The 23,119-nt window shown below is 45.3% G+C and overlaps 1 protein-coding gene across 1 annotated transcript in view; it reads right to left on the reverse strand.

Moving 5' to 3' along the window:
- Window positions 1-6,990, reverse strand: part of PDGFB (platelet derived growth factor subunit B) — a 74,858-nt gene extending 67,868 nt beyond the window's left edge. The window contains exon 1 of the mRNA XM_033929471.1: window positions 6,235-6,990. Coding sequence (XP_033785362.1) covers window positions 6,235-6,294 — 60 coding nt within the window. The 5' untranslated portion in view covers window positions 6,295-6,990. The remainder of the gene's footprint in view (window positions 1-6,234) is intronic.
- Window positions 6,991-23,119: the final 16,129 nt, after the last annotated feature.

Below are 23,119 nucleotides of genomic sequence, written 5' to 3' on the forward strand. Positions count from 1 at the left end.
GGTCCAACTTTTCTAACTGTCTTAGTTGAATTGTTTTTAAAGTTATTTTTAAACATTTTATAAACAACCATTTCTAAGAAAGGTACTTAGCTTTTAACTTTTTGCCTTCAGGTGGTCAGTTTGTAGGGACAGCTATGCTGACATGTTTTTTCAAGGCTCATATCCCTCTACAAGCTTTTGCCGTATTATACAACCACCAAGTCCTTTAAATAAAGTACCTGTCTTAGAAATGGTTGTTTATAAAATGTTTAAAAATAACTTTAAAAACAATTCAACTAAGACAGTTAGAAAAGTTGGACCCAGTGAAGATATAGTGCGTGAAGCCAGATACAGTGAAATGTTTTGAGTATCGTGGTGGCACTTCTGAGGGTTGGTGAATATTGAAGAAACTTTTGACAAGTGTGAATCTATAGAAAGAGGTGTGGAAGTGACATCCCTTTCACATTTTCAATATACAGAGTTTTGCTTGCACAAGAGCGATTACATAAAGTTATAGTGCTAATCTTCAAATTAACCAAAATCATGTCATGACATGTGCACACCATAGAGTTAATAGTACTATGGCATTTCTTGAACCAAAAGTGATCACGGCCATCCCACCATCTAGACACTCTGGTCATGCTGTACCCCTATATCCACTTCTCTGGATGCTCCATTCACTGACATTCTGTGGGGTCTTCTCAAGAATGTGACTTATTTCCCAACACAGCATCCTCATAACTGCAGGACTATGCCACTTGTGAAGTTTGAACTCAGGCAAGCAGGAAGAGAAATCAGTGGTGCTTTGGAGGTTGTCTGTTTTAAGCACGTTCCTATCAAGAAACGGTGCCTGTTGGGGTGAGTTTGTCTGTCTGCCTACTCCTTCTGTACACCCTAGGTTTGGTTGCACTTGCATGACAGAAGAGTTGTTCCAAGATCTATTGGAAGGAATTCAATCCCCACTGGCACAAGAAACCACGGAGAGCTCCACAGTCAAAAGGACTAGGACAGGGGTAGGGAACTCCGGTCCTCGAGAGCTGTATTCCAATCGGGTTTTCAGGATTTCCTTAATGAATATGCATTGAAAGCAGTGCATGCAAATAGATCTCATGCATATTCATTGGGGAAATCCTGAAAACCTGACTGGAATATGGCTCTCGAGGACCGGAGTTTCCTACCCCTGGCACTAGCAGCATCTGCTGGATGTTAAAGTATAAAATGATTACACTTATTGTGAGTTAAAAAACACAAACAATATTTGCCTGCCACAATAATGAAAGAGGGCATTCAGAAAAAAAAAAGTTAGAAATAAGTACAGGAAGGGACATAAAGAGGGACAGGATTGAGAAGGAAAGGGGAGGAGCCTTTATCCCCCTCTCCCACCTCATCACTCCCATACACACAAACCTCGCTCCCATCTGCACACACCCCCCTTCTCAAACAATCCTTCCTCATATGCTTATCACTTCCACCACATAGAGACATTTAAATACCTACGTGGCGTAAATGAACAGGAGTCGAGTCTCATTTAAAAGGAAGCTCTGGAATGAGAGGGCATAGGATGAAGTTAAAGAGGCGATAGGCTCAGGAGTAATCTAAAGAAATACTTTTTTTTTTTTTTTTTTTTTTTACAGAAAGGGTGGTAAGGTGTGGAACAGTCTCCCGGAAGAGGTGGTGGAGACAGAGACACTGTCTGAATTCAAGAAAGTCTGGGATAGGCTCGTGGGATCTCTTAGAGCAGAGGTGTCAAAGTCCCTCCTGGAGGGCCGCAATCCAGTCGGGTTTTCAGGATTTCCCCAATGAATATGCATGAGATCTAGTAGCATACAATGAAAGCAGTGCATGCAAATAGATCTCATGCATATTCACTGGGGAAATCCTGAAAACCCGACTGGATTGCGGCCCTCCAGGAGGGACTTTGACACCCCTGTCTTAGAGAGAGGAAGAGATAATGGGTACCACGGATGGGCAGACTGGATGGGCCCATTTGACCTTTATCTGCCATCATGTTTCTATGTACATACACACACACCCCACCTCCCCCATCCAGATATGCACATCCCACCCCCTGCCCCAAGAATGACAGTAACTTTCTCACACACCCCTTACTGTAACCTTTACGCCCCTCCCTTTATACCTGCACTGCTCACCTCACACCTTCAACCCCATCACTCTTTCTCTCACACACACTCCTCATCCCCACCACCTCATGAAGATCCATCCCTACACGCTCAAGACACACAAATATATGCTCAAAATCACCCCCCCCCCTTTTATTTACTCAGTTTTTCTAGACCGTTCTCCCAGGAGAGCTCAGAACGGTTTACATGAATTTATTCAGGTACTCAAGCATTTTTCCCTGTCTGTCCCGGTGGGCTCACAATCTATCTAGTGTACCTGGGGCAATGGGGGGATTAAGTGACTTGCCCAGGGTCACAAGGCACAACATGGGTTTGAACCCACAACTCCAGGGTGCTGAGGCTGTAGCTGTAACCACTGTGCCACACTCCCCCCTCTCATTCATCCTACCCCCCCCCCATGTCCTCACCCATATAGTGTAATAGCCCTGCTGCCACCCTTAGGAAACACTATCTAGCTTGTGTCTTCCCATCAATTTCCCCACCCAGAACTGCCTAATTTTGCAACCAGAGGAAGGGGAAACATGCCATCGTGTCAAGCCATAAACATGCTCTTTTCAACTGGTTCTCCATCCATTTAATAATGTATATCTGGGTGCACTGAAAAAACCTAGCATATAAAACACACATTACTGTAACATCCGTCAGTCCATGAGTGTCGTATGTGTCTATATAATAACAGGCGTGCCCTTGCAGATGTGTGCACGCGTACATGTCCAGGTTTGCCAGGTAACGTATAAACTGCCTGTCTGAATTACCATTCTTACTACTGACAAGTTGCTAGGGATGCACACTGCAAGTTTACAAGAGAAAGGAGGTAATTGTATTCTAAGCTATATATGACACAGCAAAATACCCACAGGTACAGAGGCTGGTACACACTACTCTGTAGTGTCCACAATGGAAAGTGGACTGCAAGACAGGCAGTGGCCACAGTAGCTTTAACTGGCACTGAGGAAGCACTAAAGTGTTAGCAGAAAGCTCTGTGGAGTAGCAGAAACTGGCACGCAGCGTGGTATGTGGACCTGTATTCTGCAGGGTGGCGCATATATTTTATACCCTTCTATCCATCCTACGCCTCCTCCACTTTACTCCGCTCTCTCTGACCTCCCTGCACTTCCATCAGAATGCGGATATGTCTGTTCTCCAGGACTCGGGAACCTGGAGCAGTCTGGCGAGGAGCCAGGCCAGCTTAGACTACATTCTTGGAAACAGATGGCAACCTCTGCAGCAATCAAAAGGGAGAAAGGGGAATCCAGTCCAGGAGTTGCTGCCAAAACACAGCCAAGGATGGGATAAATCCAAACAGGCCTTGTATGCACCAGGCACCGCAGGGCAAAGGGAAAAAAACATAACACAGAGCAATCACTGGCCATCGACAACCAAGCGCAAGATGTGAAAGCAGCAGAGTGTGCTATTCTCACATTACCCCTCTTCTCAAATCACTTCATTGGTTCTCCGTCCATTTCTGAATACAGGTTAAGCTCCTCTTGCTGACTTACAAGTGCATTCACTCTGAAGCCCCCCCTCAATATCTATTTTCACTTATCTCCCTCTATGTTCATCCCCGTGATCTATGTTCATCGGGCAAGCCCCTCTTATCTGTACCCTTCTCTTCCACTGCCAACTCCAGACTTCGTCCCTTCTTTCTTGCGGCACCATATGCCTGAAACAGGCTGCCTGAATCAATACGTTATGCTCTATCCCTAGCAGTATTCAAATCTAAGCTAAAAGCCCACTTTTTAAAATCTGTTTTCAACTCTCAACTCCCCCTCACTGCTGTCAGATACCTAGACCCACTGTATCGTTTTCTCTACCATAATCTCCCCAACCCTGAAATGGCCCGTCTAAATTAGATTGTAAGCTCTTCCGAGCAGGGACTGTCTATAAATGTATGCCTTTTAGTGCTATAGAAATAATAAATAGTAGTAGTAATGGTGGAGTGCACTAGGTTAGGAGACCTGAATTTTGAAAGGATGGAGATCCTGAACATGCAAAGAAGTGTATGTGAGACAGAACTATCTGATGGGGCAGAGGATGAAGCATGAGGGAGGCAAATGAGGGAAGATGCAGACTGAGGAAGAAAGAGGAAAGAACCCTATGGGTATGTGCAGGGCACTCTGCTCCCAGTAGACGTGCCGATACATCTTCTGCCCGTGTCGCTGGGGACCACATAACAACTTCAAACCATGCTCCAAGATCAAAGAACAAAAGGGCAATTCTTCCACAGAATCACAGGCAAGTGCAACCTGCACGCCTTCACGCCCCCTCATTTTCTCAGCCTGCCAAGGCAAACCTCGATTTTTAACTCTCGCCCTTTCTTCCAGATGCCCTTCTCTATGCCATCTTCTTGTTTCTCTTTTCCCTACATTTAACTCTCTCTAGCTCCGTCTCTTTCCTCCCCCCTCCCTCCCTCCAAAATGTTGGCAGACTTCCCTGCTGCCATTTACCTGTGCCTCCTGGAGAGCAGAACTGATCCAACCTGCTTCCTTCAGGCATTTTTATTACCTTACCCTAGAGCAACACAAAACATAGTGTATTCTGACTAATCCAATGACTGCCTCTGCTTCTCAGGGCTGTGCCCTATCCTGCACCAAGAAACTCTGCATGGGTGAACAGCAATCCTAATGAAAGGTGGACATTTGACTATTACACAGAGGATTTACTCTTTGGGAGAATTCTATAAATGGTGCCGAAAATACTATTCTATCCAGCACTTACAGCTGATTCCAGCATTTATACCTACTAAAACCTGGGGTAAATGCTAGCGCCTAAGTTGTGGGAGTTGGGCGTGCATCATGCCTAACTTCTTGGAACACTTTCCCTGATCCAAGTTGCACGCAGAGTAAAATCTAGGGCAGATGCGGGCAAATCGGTGGCAATTTAAATCCAATTATTGTCTGTTAATGCCTTGTTAACTAATTGATTTACGCATGCATCTGCCAAGCATGTGCAAATTCCCACACCTACGTTTTACCGATCTATATAGACTCTGGAAATTTCTGCTCAGGTAGAATTGCTTATAGAAGCCTTCTCCTGACACATGAGCAATCAGAACAGGTTGCAGGCACCCATCGCTGGGCAACAGTCAAAACTGTATAAAGTTAGCTTAATTAAAAAATTTTTTTTACAATATTTTAAATTTATTATTCCTTGCCATATAGGGATGAAGTTTCTATTAGAAAAAGTCAGCTATTGCTCTGACTGCCAGGCTCTTCCGATTGACTGTGACTATCAGAATGCCTTTGTGATGTCACACATGAAGCACTGCTCTATTTTCCTTGATCACCATTGATTGGTCAACAGCTACAGCTATATGTTCCAGCTCCAGAAAAGGGCTTAAGGCCCTCCAAGTTTAACGGAATGATGGTTTGGGTGAAGCAAATGCATAGATATAAAATTACTCAGCACATACAGGGACATGTATGCATTTGATTTTATAGACATACACATAGCTAACACGTCTAAAAACATATTGTGCCAACCCCATTTAGGGCTCCTTTTATCAAGCCACGCTAGCGAGGTTAACACCTGCGACTTTTCATCACGCATTAACCCCTGCTGGCCAAAAACTACCGCCTGCTCAAGAGGAGGCGGTAGGCTAGGGCGCGCTATTACGCGCGTTAAACCGCTAGCGCGGCTTGATAAAAGGAACCCTTAAATTCAAAGGCCTTTCCGCGCCAGGGCAAATTACAATTCTACCCCGATGTGGGAAAAGTTGGTCTTAAAAAAAAATTTTTTTTTAAGTTAAATAATTTCGCAACAGGTTGAACATATAAACAAGTGGTAAAATCAAGCCCTGCCCAATGCAATTACCCACTTGCCGCTGGCCAGCGACCTGAATTCCGTGCAAAACTGGGAGCCCTGCAGCCCCACTAGCCCCCCTGGAGCAAAAAGCATGTTGCATTTGCAAATTAAAGCAAGTCGAGGTCGCCTCCAGCGCAGAATCAAAAGAAAGCGTCACCGCTGAAATCCAAGCCTTGCACTTGGCTCCAAAGCAGGGCCAGATAAGAGGCAAGAAGCTGCGTTCAGGTTTCTAAGTTTAAAGTTCAAGTTTATCTGAGAAGACAAGAGAGAGGAGGGGGAGGGGGAGGGGGGGGTGAAAGGCAAAACTCACCTCTGCAGCAGCTAAGATCAGGTACCACCACAGAGAGAGGACAAACAACCCAAAACTCATACTGGATTCAGATCCCAAAGTTTCTGGTGCTTTAAAAAAAAAAAAAAATAGCCTCCCTAGAGAAGTGCACGGTTCATCTGAAAGTTTTAAGCAGCCACAACCGTGAAGTTCTCCGAGGCGTCCTTCTCCTGGTCAAGGAGAATTTGGGCTGGCGGACAGGTCCCAGGCTAATCGCCTCATAGAAACTCGGCCCCGATCACCTTCTGACACGACCTGGTGGCCGCTCCCGGAAAGAGCCTCCGCCGTCCAGGGCACTCGGGCGGGCAGGAGACGGGCCGGGGAACCCCCCCCCAAAAAAAACCATACATGAAAGTGGCCCCGATTTCTTAACTTCAGTCTCCGAGGGTGGGTGTAATAACTGCGCGCAGAGGCTGCGATATCCCGGCGCCTGGTACCGAAGAGAGAGATATATCCGCCCGGCTTCTGGCAGCCAAATAATGTCTCGAACGCCAACTGGTGATCCTGCGGCGTCCCGCCGTGTCTTGGCTCCCTTCTGAAGTTAGCGCGACGCGGACAGGTGCGAGGGCGGTGGGGGAGGGGGCGCTGGCTCCTGCCTTCCCATTAGAGCGATTGATTCTTAATTGCGCGCGGCGCTTCGCCTCTTTTTATAGAGCCTGGGCGCGAGCTAAGGTACGGGGAGGAGCAGCGTGGAGGGAGGCAGGGAGAGCCCGGGGTTTATTAAAGTGGGGGAAGGGGTGGGGGGAGCTGGCACGGGCCGAACCTGAGCTGCTGGCCGTGTATCAAAGGCGGAGAAAGAGTCCGGGCAACATGAGCTCCCCCGCCCCTCTGAGTATGACAGGGGGGGGGGTAGAGGAGCCGAGCTGCAGGAAATAGACTGCATGTGCCTATCTGCTCAGCTCTGCAAACGTAAACTTTTCGCGGTAATACTAGCACTAGGGGCTGAGCGAGAGAACGTACGTTGAGGTGGGAAAGGGGTAAAACGCGGACCTTACGGATCTCACGGATCTGAACTGCACATCCTTAAAAATCTGAGGCCACTTTTAGTCGCAGCATAGCATAGGGCAGTGATTCCCAACCCTGTCCTGGAGGAACACCAGGCCAATCGGGTTTTCAGGCTAGCCCTAATGAATATGCATGAGAGAGATTTGCATATGATGGAAGTGATAGGCATGCAAATTTGTTTCATGCATATTCATTAGGGCTAGCCTGAAAACCCAATTGGCCTGGTGTTCCTCCAGGACAGGGTTGGGAACCACTGGCATAGGGATCCGTCAGAGCTAAATTGTCCTAGAGCAGTGGTTCCCAACCCTGTCCTGGAGGATCACCAGGCCAATCCAGTTTTTAGGATAGCTCTAATAAATATGCATGAAGCAGATTTGCATGCCTGTCACTTTCATTATATGCAAATCTCTCTCATGCATATTCATTAGGGCTAGCCTGAAAACCTGATTGGCCTGGTGGGTTGGGAACCACTATCCTAGAGGTCTGTCAGAGCCAGAGACTACAGGTGGCACGGACCTCAGATTTTTAAGGACGTGCGGTTTTAGATCCGTGAGGTCCGTGCTTTACCCCTTCCCCGTTGAGGTGTGTCAGGGAAGTATGCGGGAATAATGAGAAGGGCCTAAATGCCTTTATTTTCAACAAGTGCCCAGGGATATCAAGTTACCAGGGGTCCCAAAGTCCCTCCTCGAGGGCCGCAATCCAGTCGGGTTTTCAGGATTTCCCCAATGAATATGCATGAGATCTATTAGCATACAATGAAAGCAGTGCATGCAAATAGATCTCATTACCCAGTTCCAAGCTGCCGATTTGGGGTAGTTCTGAATTTCTGATCCCCCCCCCCATCCTGTTGCATTATGGGACGTGCAGCATTGATTTTCAATGGACAGTATCGGACACTACACTTCACATACTGCTTTGGGATGTAAGTTCAAAACCAGGACTGTCACAAAGTCTTTAGCCTGGATCTGGGTAACTTGGCATCTCTGCTAGTGCCATTTGGTCATGAAGGAAAAGCAGAGTGGTGCTCTAAGGCATTCTTCCTTAAAGTATGCAAAAACTTCCTTTGCTAGAGATACCACTCAAAAACGTCAGCCTGCCTGACAGTAATGTCTGGGGTATTAGCATGATTCCTTGATCTTTAGTCCTCAAGGGTGTTGAAGGTCAGATTAGGGTATCCCTAATGAATGTGCATGAGAGAGATTTGCATGTGTTTTACCTCCACTGTATGAAAATCTGTATTTTACGGATTAATCAGAGATATCCTGAAAACCTGACCTGTTGGAAATCCAGGGCTGGAAATGGATTATGTGCATAGATGCAAAAATTCAAGTTACCCAGTTTTAGGACACCTAGGGTTCTCCACACTTAGATTTTTAACAATCCTCTCCTGATGTATTATGTCTATGAGACCTGCAGCATTGGTTTCAATGGTAGAATCAGGGATGACAAACACATCAAAGCTTTGGGGATGTAAGTTCAAAACCAGGACTGGTCAAAAAAATTCCTTTCTGGATCTAGGTAATGTGGCAGCGCTGCCAAGGCTAAGGTAGGTATTCTGTATGCAAATGCTAGTCTAATTGTAAATGATTGAATATGCCTGGGTGCACAGCAGGATAGGGATGGGTAGCCAAATGTTAGGTTTTTTTTTTGGGGGGGGGGTTTCCTCTTTGTTTTGAAACAAATGTTAATAGTGTAAAATATTTGTATATAATGTACATTTTTCTTAATGAGAATGCACTATGGGTATAATTCTATAACACTTTACACAATTTTGGTACCCCATTGTTGCAGACTGAGGCACCGATTCGAACATAGGACCTGGGTGCCACAATTCCTTTATAGAATACTAGTGGAAGCCGTAATTGGCTCATAAATAATGTCAGGCATGGTGTAACTGTTGACACAGTGTGGCAAGGACATGCTTAGAGGGGCATTTTTGATAGGATGTCTAAGTCTGAGATTGGACATTTTGGGCAAGACATCCACAAACCCAGCAGAGAAAATGTCCATTTTCAAAACCGCCAGATGTCTTGCCTTTTATTTTTTATAATGACCTAGGGGTCCTTAGGATGTCTATCTTTATTTGGGACATTTTCAAAAATAAACACGTCCACATGAAAAATGCACAAATGTTTTGTAGACGTACCCAACTACCTTGTCTGATCGCAGCAGAGAGCTGAGCTGGTTTCAGGGGTTCCTGCCAACTCAGCTGATGGGGATTCCCCTGCCAGGATCAGCTGAGCCACAGAGCCTTACACCCCTTCCCCGACATCCCTCTGACATCCCTGGACCCCCCCACATTGCTGGACCCCCGATATCCTGGGCCCCCTCCAACATCCCTGGACCCTACCTGATATCCCCCCAACATCCCTGGACCCCCAACATCGCTGGACCCCTCACACACATCCCGGACCTCCCTGGACCTTCTGAAGACAAATCAACAGGAGGGAAGCCCACTCCCTCCTGCCTACAGGGCCACATTTCCCTCCCAATGTATCTAGAGATGCAGTAGGAGGAGCCTAAGGCCCTGATTGGCTCAAAATTACCATTTTTGTCTTCGAAAGGTACAGCGGGATCTAGAGATGTGGGAGGGGGCTCCAGGAATATTGAGGTAAGTGGGGGGATGTCAGGGAGGGGCTGGGTATGTTGGGGGGGGGGGCTGGGGATGTCAGGGGTCCATGAATGTTGAGGGATGTGGGGAGGATGCAGGGAAGGAGGGACCGGGGATGGTGAGGGATGTCGGGGAGGGGGGGATTGGTGTAGGGCTCCATGGCTCAGCTGATGCTGGCAGGGGGAATCCCCATTAGCTGAGCTGGCAGGAATCCCTGAAATTGGCTCAGCTGATGGATATTCCTCTGCCACGATCAGCTGATGGCAAGCTCTCAATGTGCTGGGTTTCCCCCATCTCCGGGTGGTGGGAGGGGGTCATGACCACTGGGGGAGTAAGGGGGGGTCATGCCTTAATATTTCTAGTGGTCATCTTGTCAGTTTGGTCACCTTTGGGCCACTTAGACCTGTTTTACTTTGGTCTAAGTCCCGGCATGTAAGTTCTGCCTAGGATGTCCTAGAAATTCTTTGATTATTGCTTCAGGTTGTCCAGGTGGAAGCCCACCCGATTCCCACCCATAACACACCTTCCAACACGCCCCTTTGAGCTCTGGACTTATACCTAGCTTAGAAGTGCTGCTGAACGTCCAGAAAGTTTGTTTTATCGGCACTTGGACATCCCTGCTATTAGGATGTCCAAGTGCCGATTTAGGCAAGTTTTTGGTTGTTTTAAAGTTTTGATTATATGCCCCATAATGTCCAGGATTCATAAGATATACACATCAATAGAATTGTGCTTAGCACTGATTACTGCGCCAGACTTATGCTTGCTGTAACCTGGTGTAAATGCTGGCTTCTGAGTTAGGCATATTGAAGCAGTATGCTATGCAAGTAACTTTTTAGAATGCTTCTGACCATGCCCCCTTTTGCATTATGTACTAGTAGAGTTAGGCACCATGCCTTATAGAGTAATGCATAGAAAGATGCATGCACAATTTTTAATGAGTGCCAATTAACTTCTCTTCTCAGCAAACGACATTCATTTCAAAGGTCAGCCATCCCTACAACTGAGTATAGGTATGACTATGAGGTGTTTATTAGGTAGGAGTCTTACGTCTCAACTTACTCCTGTCAAGTCAAGTCACTTTAAACCAACCCTGTGTTTTACCTCCCATTGCCTAGGATTTGGGAGGCCTTATTTCTGAATTCTGCAATTACAAAATCCGGTGCAGTGAGAGAGGGCAGTCTGAAAATCAGGAATGGCAATAGGCTGGAACAGATGGAGAGGGATGCTAGGGCACATCATCGAACCTGCACCCTGACAGGATGTTATGAATGGTGTGAGACACCTAAGCCCTGGCGTTGGATCATGGACTTTAAGGTGCTCTGAAGAGATGCCTGTATAGTTGCAAAGTGAATGGGAGCTTTTCCTGCTTTAATGTTGTTAAAAAAAAATTATATATTCACTAAGACAAGGGTTCTCAACCCTGTCCTCAGGATGCATATAGCCAGGAAGATTTTCACAATACTCGCAATGAATTTGCATTAAATAAATGTGCATATGATGAAGGTAGTGCATAAAAATTTCTCTCATGCATATTCATTACAAATATCCTGAAAACCTGACTGGCATGATGTGCTGAGTAAGGACCTGCTGAGAGAAAGAAAAACTCCACTGGAATATCTTATTTTCTGGCATTCAGACTTGGAGGTAAACGTGGGCTTCAGAAGGTTATATCATTGTATTTTTCTTTCACTTTTTTAGATAATTACTCTCTAAGTTTTAGGAATGTCAGTTTAGATAATAGCGTAGCCTTTAAAGACTCTTTTAGGATTCTATATAAAAAGTGTTTTAGTCTAGATTAGTATTTTAGGTTGCATTTCAGCGCATAAGATAACATCAGTTTAGAGCACAGATAGCAGTTGAGGAAAGCTTCTGTTTTAGTGTTTAACATTAGTTTAAAATATAGCTTACCCCCTCTTCTACAAAGAAACATAGAAACATAGAAAACGCTGGCAGAAAAGGGCTATAGCCCATCGAGTCTGCCCCTGTCAAGTATCCGCCCCTCTGAATTTACTCCTTCAAAGATCCCACGAGAGCATCCCATTTTCTCTTAAAATCCATCACGTTACTGGCCTCAATCACCTGCAGTGGGAGACTGTTCCACTGATCCACTACTCTTTCGGTGAAGAAGTACTTTCTGGAGTCGCTATGAAACTTCCCTCCCCTGATTTTCAGTGGATGCCCTCTGGTTGTCGAGGGTCCCACGGGACAGAAGATATCATCTTCTGACTCGATGCGACCCATGATGTACTAACGTTTCAATCATGTCTCCCCTCTCTCTTCGTTCCTCAAGTGAGTACAGCCGCAATTTTTTTAGTCTTTCTTCATACGTTAGATCCTTGAGCCCCAAGACCATCCTGGTGGCCATTCGCTGAACCGACTCGACCCTCAGCACGTCCTTACGGTAGTGTGGTCTCCAGAATTGAACACAGTACTCCAAGTGAGGTCTCACCATGGATCTGTATAACGGCATGATGACTTCAGGACTCCTGCTGACAAAACCTCTACGGATACAACCCATCATTTGTCTTGCCTTGGAGGAAGCTTTCTCCACTTGATTGGCAGCCTTCATGTTATCACTAATGATCACCCCTAGACCCCGTTCTGCTGTGGTCTTAACCAGGGTCTCACCATTTAGTGTATAAGTTTTGCGCGGGTTTCTCTTGCCCAGATGCATTACCTTGCATTTTTTAGCATTGAAGCCTAGCTGCCAAGTCATTGACCATCGTTCCAGCAGCAGTAGGTCCTTTGTCATATTATCAGGTAGCAAGCTTTTGCCTACTATGTTGCAAATTTTCGCATCGTCGGCGAACAGTGATACCTTTCCTCTAAGTCCTTGCGTGGTCTAGGAATCCAAAGCCGCATAGCAACAGCCCCGTAGCCCTTTAAACCTCTCTGGGCTTCAGGGCCGTTACCACGCGGCAGCCAATAGTGCGGTTTTATAGAAGAGGGGGTTAGTCTCTAAAAATTATATAAATCTCTATTAACAAAAATGAGTATGTTTCTATGTGTCCTGAGGACTGGGTGAAGAATCCCCACAATAAGGGCATTATCAGCTCCTATATGTACAGGGACTGAAAGAAGGTAAAACAGCATGCATGTTTTTGAAAATGACCTGTGTGCACTCCACAAGTTGCCTCTTGTGAACATGGCTAAAGGTACATTTGCTACTGAAGCCTGCATGTGCTTTTCACTGGGCAGTGCGGGGCAAGTTTTTGGCAGACAGCTTTATCCAGCTAAATGAAACTTACGTTCTTAGAGGTGCAATTTTGTTAGGGAATAAGTAAATTCATGGGCAAATCTGTGATTGAACGTCCCTTTAAAAACTGACCCCACCCCCACCCCCCAACTCCCTGCAGGTAAAACTAGGCACATATGGACAGTGCATGTACATTGCCTTGCAGAGCTAGGGAGGAAGCAGAGGCTTTCAGCACTCTAGAAATGATAAATAATAGTAGTAATAGATATAGTAAGTATAGGGGATTTCAGTTTTACATCCACACTGCTACTTTCTGCTGAACCCTTTGCTCTTGAAGGTGTGTGAGGTAATGACTCCCCGCTGGTTCCAGACCACCATGGAGTTTCACAGGGAAACCTCATAGGCCTCCAAGCACTAGCTCACTAAAAACACTTTGCCATGTGCAATGACTGACACAATATGCCACAGAGAGATTCATGCCAAAAGAGTATTTCACAGAGGTCAAGTCCTCCATTGACTGTAGATGGTGCTCTCAGCCACATACAAATACAAGAAGTCTGCTTTCAGCTCAGCAGTAGTTTCATGAATGCAGCATGCGTGTCACAATTTTATTCATGAAGGTTCTATGGATGATCATCCAGTGCATACCTTGATAAGTCTTCAGTTAGGATATGCATCTCAAATGATTTTTTCCCCCCTCCCTTTGCCAGTCACAAAATAGGACCACATTCTATACAGGCAGTCCCCAAGTTACAGACACCCAACTTAAGTATGACTCATACTTACGAATGCGGTCGCAGCTTCATTTGATTTCACTGAGCAATATTTCCAGTCTGTATGCTGAACCTTAGAGGGGACACTGGTAGGGACAGTTGGTCTTTTTGTCAGCTGGGAGCAGAGGTAAGCAGCAAAGAATCTTAAATCTACAAGTTCCGAGTTGCATACAAATCCGACTTAAGAATAGCTTTAAAAACATAACTCGTTCTTAACCCGGGGACTGCCTGTATATGGTAATGAAAAAATTGAGCGCTAAACATTATCCTATAAACAGTGCTCCGAGTTGGGCACCGTTTATACGACAGTGCGTAGCACCAGGATCTGCTCCTAACTTTTATGAGGGGGTACTGAAAGTTCTCAGCCCAACCAAGAAGAGAATGACGTGGATATGGTTCAATTAATGATCTGAAATAATGTAAAATAAATAAATAAATAATACAAATTTCGTTTCTGCAAATTGGCGCTTAACAAAAGAAGATAACACTTTTTTCAGCTACAGTGGTAAAATAATGGGCAGAATTTAGTAAGTTTTGGTTGGTTGAGTGAGAATTTTTCAGTACCCCCCTCAAAGGTGCAAATATTTACACCAACTTAAACCTGGTGTAAATGCTCACATCTAAATTAAGCGTGGGTCTTGTAGGGATATTTCCGTATTTACACCTGTGGGTTAGGCCTCTTTGATGACATCATAGAGGCCTAACCCACAGGTGTAAATACGGAAATATCCCTACAGTCCCCCCTCTTGAAAGAGAAATAACTTCAATGGAGTCTATTTCACCTTCAACCTAACTAAGTAGGAAAGGATCGCCAAGACCCAAGGTGATACAAAATGCATAAACATAAGCAATACCATAAATCAGCAATAAATCAAAGATATCAATAATCAATGTATAATAATCATAAAGGCAAGGGCAAAATATATGAACCCAGCCAAATAAATGATAATAAAATCACTGATTAATGGCAATATATGATAAAATCAAAAATCATAACTACTTAGCAAGGCACAAAAGGTATGCCAAAGCAAAAGTTAAGACAGATAGATCATATCAAAAATACGGCTGGCAAAATCACTCCTTCATAGCCGCAATGTAATCATGCATTCTTAAGTCCGTATGTGATGGTTTCTGACGAATAAGACATCGAATCCGGATGGTCTCATAGAGTGCAAAAACAGAGAACCCAAATAAGAGAACCCACAGGATAGCAAAAATTGGAATAACAACAGTGATAAAAAGATCAATACTGCGGGTATCAACAACTTCATGTACATTGGAGGAGCCAATATGAAAGTCCTCGACATGAAGCTTATCATTATCAACTTTCAGTTCAATAGTGTGGGAAGGCTTTGTCAACAAATATTGTTCCACTTCAAGGGTAAAGTTGATGGAATGTCCACGGAAAACATCTAAGATTTCCAATTCAGTTTCAGTAGGAGTAGAGTCCAAATGGAAAAGAGAAACATCGAAAGAAGATTTTCTGGAGCAAGATCTGGAACGGAAAGAACAAGAAACCAGGAGAATCTTGAAGGACAACACGGGACTGCGGACTAGGATCGATTAATTTGGTACCAACGCCAATCAGCAGGACAACCAGGAACAGCATCGGCAGAACTCGTTTCGCCATCTGAAAAACAGAAAAGAGAGAGAACAGCCTAGGTTGTTGCTAGGTTAATGTCTTCATCATAACAATGGTTTCATCCTGGGCAAATTTACTGGGATGACATGGTCTCATTTGATTAATGTGGACCCATTTAAGGACATCCGCACCTGGAGAATTTGATTTGATGCGAATTTGATAGGCCACAGGTGAAACTTTTTCCACTATAGGGAATGGACCATTCCAACTTGGCAAAAATTTACTTTCTTTGGTCTTGGTTTTGCCAAAATTGTAATAGAATACCTTGTCGCCAATTTGGTATTCCTTTGTGGTAGTCCTATGATCATAATAGGCTTTTCTACCTTTAGCAGCAGTTTCCAGATTTTTCTGGGCAAAGGAAAATGCACCCTGTAAATGTTTACGTAAATGGGTGACATATTCATGAGCAGTAGTAGCACTAGAAAGATTTACATCATTAGTTCTATACAACAAATGAATTGGTAATGTCATTTCTCTACCTGTCATCATTTCAAAAGGCGTCACCCCCGTAGACCGGTGAGGTGTGGCACGAATAGCCATCAGTACCAAAGGTAATTTCATGTCCCAATCCTTACCAGAGGTAGACACGTACTTCTTCAGGATCGTGAGGATGGTACGATTCGCTCTTTCCACTTGTCCCGATGATTGAGGGTGGTAAGCTATGTGCAATTTACTTTTCACTCCAAGCATCTTCCACATGTGTCGCATCACATCCGCAGTGAAATGTGATCCTTGGTCTGAGTCCACGCGCATGGGCAAACCCCACCTACTGAACACATGATTCAGTAACAAGGTAGCGGTAGTCTCTGCCGTACAATTGGGTGCAGGCAAGCACTCAATCCACTTGGTAAACAAACAAGTGACAGTCAACATATACTTATTACCTCGGGAGGAACGGACCACTGGGCCGATCCAATCAATCTGGATGTCGGACCAGGGCATGACCAAACCCTTCTTTCTCAAGGGTGCTTGGTGAAGTGGTGTTGAGGGTTGAAATTGACAACAAGTCAAGCAACCTCTCGTATATAACTGCACATCTTGCCGCATATGAGGCCAGTAGGCCACTTGCTTCAGTGTCTCATAGGTAACTTCTTCACCTCTATGTCCAGCACAAGGTTCATCATGGGCATGTTGCAACATGATTCCTCGATATGCACGGGATACAACCCACTGCACGATACCATGCTTACTCGTCCGAGTGAGCAGGTTCTGATGAATCGAGAATTTCTCTCTGGAGGTGTAGAGTATCCTCAGTTCTTCATCCTTCTGGTCGTCTTCAGACAATGGATGATCCGGTGGATTCTGTATGAAGTTATAGAACTTTCCCAGGATAAGATCTGTCTTCTGAGCGGTTACAAGATCAAAGGAAGGGGCATCATTTCCCCACTGCACTACAGGTGTTTCAGCTACCTGTTTCGCTTGGCGTCGAGTAATAGCATGTACCATCAAGAACAACTCTTCAGGGCATTGCCATAGTTCACCTGACAAAGCACCTTCTTTGGCCAGTTGATCCGCAAGGTCATTTCCGATCTTGTCATGACTATTAACCTTGGCGTGACCTTTCACTTTCGTCCAGTAGATGGTCATGTCATTGTCTCGTACCAATTGATCTAAGGCTAGAATCAAGTCGCCATGATGGACAGGCTTTCCTTTGGAATTTAACATGTCCTTCTTTTTCCACACGGGTAAGTGAGATACAAAGTTCTGACGCACAGTCAGAATCTGTACAGATAATCAGTTCTGGGATCCCCTTCTGTACCGCAGACTGTACAGCGACCAGAGCTGCTACAATCTCTGCATATTGGTTGGTTTTAGCACCCAATCTATACTTCAAGGTTTTCATAGGTGTGTCGACATTCCACACTATACCTACTCCTGCGACCAAATTATAGGTTGAGGCCTGGTGAAAGGCACAGCCATCTACGTAGACTTGAGGTATATTGGCACATAGCTGTTCATCATAAAAATGATGACGATGGGGTTCCTCCTCTTCTGGTGGAACATCAGGTTCCGGTATACCTGTAAGAGAATCTTGTTCTGTACAATCATGTAATTCTGCTATCCCTTGGGCTACTGTGTTACGATGTTTCAGGGCATACTTTACCTGTAAAGGCCATCCTTGGACAGCCAAAGTCCATGAGACTATTCGGCTATTGGAGACACGACCAGTTTTGATCTTGTCACTACCCAAGAAACTAATGGGTTGATGACAAGTCTCTACATTGAGTTTTTCTCCTTGGATATAACTCCGAAAATGTTGAAGAGCCCAAACAGTTGACAGTAGAGCTTTCTCACATTCAGAATACTTCTTCTCTACATCGGTGAAGCCTTTGCTTGCATAGGCCACCACACGCTTGTCAGAGTCGTATTTCTGGTACAGGACAGCACTCATAAAGTGATTGGAGAATGAAGAATTCACGACCACTCTCGGGGTAGGCCAAGCAAGGAAAGCGACTAAGCTGCTCTTTCATCTCTTGCATAGCATCTTCCTGTTCAGGACCCCACGTCCAAGGTACATCCTTCTTCAGTAAGGCGACCAAGGGTCTAGAGATCTCCGCATACTGATCTATGAACTGTCGAGAATAGTTACATATCCCCAAAAATGAACGAAGTTCCATCAAATTGGTAGGTCTCCTCAACTGTTGTAGGGCCTGTATCCTTTTCTTCTGTGGTCGAAGACCTTCAGAGGAAATGTCATACCCTAAGTAATTCAGAGATGTTCGGCACCATTGACCTTTGGCAAGGGTCAATTTAGCTCCTGCATTTTGCAATTGTTGGAACACATGTTCTACCTCTTCCAGGTGTTTCTGAAAAGTGGGACTCTTGATCAGGATGTCATCCACATAGACTAGAGTTCCTCGAACTTCCGCATCTGGAAGGGCTTTATGGAGAAATATGTTGAACTCAGCTGGAGAGTTCAGAAAACCAAAAGGTGTTCTATTCCACGTGTACTGTTTCTTCCCAAAGGTAAATCCTACTACAGTCTCATGTATTCTGTAACACTAAGCGCAAATTCTTCGAATGCCAAAGTCCCACCCATGCCTCTCAAATGGCCACACCCTTTCTAGATCCACACATAAAATTTTACACACGTTTATAGAATATCATCTAGCAAAACGCGCACATAAATTTTAATAATTCTTAATTAGCAGCAATAAATGACAGAGGCCAAATGTCGGCACTAATTGGCTCATTACTCAAACTGTGCATGCCCAAATCTGAGCACAAAAGTTTAAACGCCATATATAGAATCTGGGGGATAACTTCTAAACTCTAGACCAGTGGTTCTTAAACTTGTCCTGGAAGACCCCCAGGAAGCTGAGTTTTCAACATATCCCTAATGAATATGCATGAGGCTGATATGCATGCCTGTCACCATCTATTATGCAAATCTGCCTCATGCATATTCATTAGGGATATGTTGAAAACTCAACTGGCTGGGGGTCAACCAGGACAGATTTAAGAACCACTGCTCTAGGCATTTGCCAGAAGTTGTTCACGACTAGGCCTGTGTACATAGTGTAAATAAAATGTCCATAATTTATAGCCAACCTTGTTCACAGAATTTTTGAGATTTTCCTGGGGGGAGAAGAGGGTGAACCGACCCGCTAACACTTTTTTCCCAGATAGAGGCACCGAGCACCAACCGAGTGAGGGACCGATGGAGACCGTGTTCAGGGAACTCCAAACAGGTCAGACCCCGTACCCATATAAGATCGTTAGAAGGTCTACTGCACTTCAGGAAGGCAATAAAAACTCACCTCTTCCCCTGACCCTCTATGAGTGCACCAAGTTCCCTGGACCTTCTGACAAAAGGCCCAACTCTCCACTGCCTCGAGTCTCAAACACTGATGTGCTTCATCCTATGTCTGACCATGCCATGTTTTGTATCCAGTGTTCTACCACACTCTGTCACACTGTTCGCCATCCTACTATACTTTACTATTCACCATATTTACCATACAATGTTTACCATACTATGTTGGCCCTGCTACAGTCTCGTACCATGTTTGCCACACAGTGTGTGCCATTCCATGTCTTCCATGCTATGTTTCATCATGCATGCTTGCCTAACCATTTTTGCTAGTCATGTCTTACTATGTTAGCCATGCTTTGTAATACTATGTTTACCGTGCTATGTTTTGCTGAACTATGCTCGCCATACTATGTCTCACCATACCATGTTTTTGTCATATTATATTTGTACCATGCTTTGTAAACTTTGTTTTGGCATCTTTGTCAGACTTGCCCCAGGTACATTAGATAGATTGTGAGCCTGCCAGCTCAGACAGGAAAAAGTGCTTGAGTACCTGAATAAATGAATGTAAACCATTCTGAACTCCCCTGGGAGAGCAGTATAGAAAATTGAATAAATAATCTATATACAGTGGAACCTTAGTTTACGAGCATAATTCATTCTAGAAGCATGCTCATAAACCAATTTACTCGTATATCAAAGCGAGTTTCCCCATAGAAAGTAAGGGAAACTTGCTTGATTCGTTCCACCTCCCATCCCCCCCAGCCACTGGTGCTGCTCCACGCAACCCCACCACATCCCCAAAAGACCCACTCACCCCAAAGGCCACTGGTGTGCTTACACATCTGCCCCCGTGAACTGGCATGGCCCCCCTACCCGTAAACACTGCCCCTCCGTGAACCGGCATCACCCCCCTCATGAACGCCCGCCCCCCAAACGAACTGGCATCTCCCGCCTGCCCAAACTGAAAGCTGACTCCCCAATCTGGCACCGGCATGCAGCACCAACCTCCTGTGGGTTGGTGCTGCGTGCCGGTGCCACATTGGGGGGTAAGCATTCAGTTTGGGCAGGCGGGGGATGCCGGTTTGTGGGTGGGGGTGGCGTTTGCGGGTGGGGGGTGAGTTAGCAGGCGGGGGACTCGCAAATCGAGTCAGTGCTCGGTTTGCGAGTCACGATTTGCGAGAATGTTTAGCTCGTCTTGCAAAACACTCGCAAACCAGTGCACTTGTAAACCGAGGTTTGACTGTATATAAAATCGGATGTATGTATATATGTTCCAGCATAACTCTGAAATGCATGAACAGAATTCAACCAAACTTGGTATAAATATCAATTATTATCTGGGAACAAACATTTTGGGGGTTGGAAGGGGGTGGCATGTAAAGTATCATCGAAAAAGACAGATATTGCTTTGACCAATTGTGTGAAGCTTGGGGAATGATGTCACAATGTGCTGTCATTGTTGTAACAATGCCTCCAAGGAAACGTAAGGCAAGTTTCCAAAAGCAGCATAAGGCCCGCCTACAGAATATGAAAGAGAGAGCTGCTACATCTAGAGCTTCACAGACAGTACAGTGGCGTGAGGCCCGACTACAGGATATGAAAGATAAGTGTCTAATCCTGTGTATCTCAAACTTTTTTAGCTCTGGCACACTAAACAGAGCAAATGTTTTTGAGGCACATTATAATTGAAATTATAAAATTGCAAAACCAACAAAAAATTAAATTTGAGAATTATTTATTTAAAGTTCTTTATGTTTGAGTAATTGTAACAATGTGAAACTAAAGTAGTTAGAATTGCTAATCAATGCAATGGATGTGCTTGTTTTTGAATGCACTTGTCTGGGCAGTTATATCCTTACACACACTGATGCTCATAACACTGACAGACTCTGGTGTACGTGATATACATGTCATCTATTCTAGTGTATACTTATTAAGGGAATTTTTTAAAAATAAAGTAAAACTGAAATCTCTTCGGGGCACACCTGGAATCTCTTCAGGGCACACCATTTGAAAGACACTGGTCTAATCCATAGTTTTCAGGCTCACTGATGTCATTTAAGTCCAAGTTCAGCTCCATAAAGAGGACCATTCTAGAGAATGACACGGTGGCTGTTACCCGCAGCTAGCCGCAGGTAACCCGCCAAAACGGTGACCAAAAAAAAGGTCACCGCAAGTTCAGGGACAAGACCATTCACCGCCCCGTGGAGTGGTGAATGGTAGCACGGGGCGGTGAGCAAGTAGTGAACGCGCGGTGAACGAGCGTTCGATCCAGCAGCCCACTCTCTCCAGCCAGCCGTCCATGCATCTCCCTCCCTCCTTTTCCCTTACCTTTTCTTCTTGAAACTGGCAATTTCTATAAGGCTACGAGCTGTATTACAGCCGGAGCCTTGAAGTTGCGTTGCGTTGCCTGCTGGAAAAAGTCTCCTCCGATGCAACTTCCTGTTTCCGGTTGCATCGGAGGAGACTTTTCAAGCAGGCAACCCAATGCGACTTCAAGGCTCCGGCTGGAATACAGCTCGTAGCCTTATAGAAATTGCCAGTTTCAAGAAGAAAAGGTAAGGGAAAAGGAGGGAGGGAGGGAGGGAAATGCTCGGCTGGCCGGCGGGAGGGAGCTGCTGGATCGCGTGAAGGGTGCTGGGGGGTGGGGGGATGGAGAGGAGAAGACACTGAAGATGGGGACGGGGATGGGGCGGTGAAGGGGACGGCAGAGACGGGGACGGGGCGGTGAAAGGACCAGCGGGGACGGGGCGGTGCAGAGGGTGGTAGTCCGGGGACGGGGACAGAATTTTTCCAGTGTCATTCTCTAGACCATTTTTGCTGCTGAGATTGGGATATCCAGGACTGGGATTGGGATACTAGGGACTGGGATATCCGGGCAACGCCCGGTGATCAGCTAGTTAATGTATTTTATGGACTAAAAGACACACCGGACCTTAAGATGCACCCACCTGTAGAGGAAAAACCAAGAAAAAAAAATTGGTTCAGAATTTTTTTTCTTCTTGGTTTTTCCTCCTCTACATGTAGGTGCATCTGGTGGGCTGGTGTGGCTGGTGCATCTGGTGCTGGGAAGCCCGCAGCCGCCCGCAGCCCATAGTCGCCCGAAGCCTGAAACCGCCTGCAGAAGCCCAAAGCCCGAAGCCGCCAATTACAGAGCAGAACGACCAGGCAGGAAGCACAAAAGTTGCGCTCCTGCATTGTGCGTCGCTCTTCTAAGACAAAGGCAGCTGTCCAGTAGACTGCACTGGACCACCACCACTAAAAAAGGTACCGGGGTGGGTGCACAATGTATTCGGTCCCTTTTTGTGGGGTGGAAAAAGTGCATCTTATGGTCCGAAAAATACGGTAATTAAATAAAGAAAAGAGCCCTTAGGGTCAAAGTGACAATATCTTTTGAATTCAAGATAACGAAACAGCAGGACACGGCAGCATCAACAGCTTGATGCATAGGGTGAGGCATAACCAGCAAAAAAAAAAAAAAAAAGAGGTGATGAATCAGGGCTCCTATTCATGGAGTAGCTGTGATGCCATGGTAAATGTCACATTTCCTTTTCATGGAGTGGGGTGGTTGGGTTTTTCAACATATACTAGAGAATGACAAGAGGACAAATTTGTCTCCGTCCCTGCAGAAATTAAATTTCCCCGTCCTGTCCCTGCGAGTTTTGTCGCTGTCCCTGCCCCATTCCTGTAAGCTCTGCCTTAACCGCACAAGCCTGGACCACTTATGATTTTAAAGTGTTTGAGTTTTGTGCAGATGAGGGTGGAGCTTGCAGGAATGGGGCAGGGACAGGAAAAGAACTCGCCGGGATGGGACAGGAAAATGAGTTTCCACGGGGACGGGGAAAAATTTGTCACTGTGTCATTCTCTAACATATAC

The sequence above is a fragment of the Geotrypetes seraphini genome, chromosome 2 (genome assembly GCF_902459505.1).
Source record: "Geotrypetes seraphini chromosome 2, aGeoSer1.1, whole genome shotgun sequence".
Classification (NCBI taxonomy): Eukaryota; Metazoa; Chordata; class Amphibia; order Gymnophiona; family Dermophiidae; genus Geotrypetes; species Geotrypetes seraphini.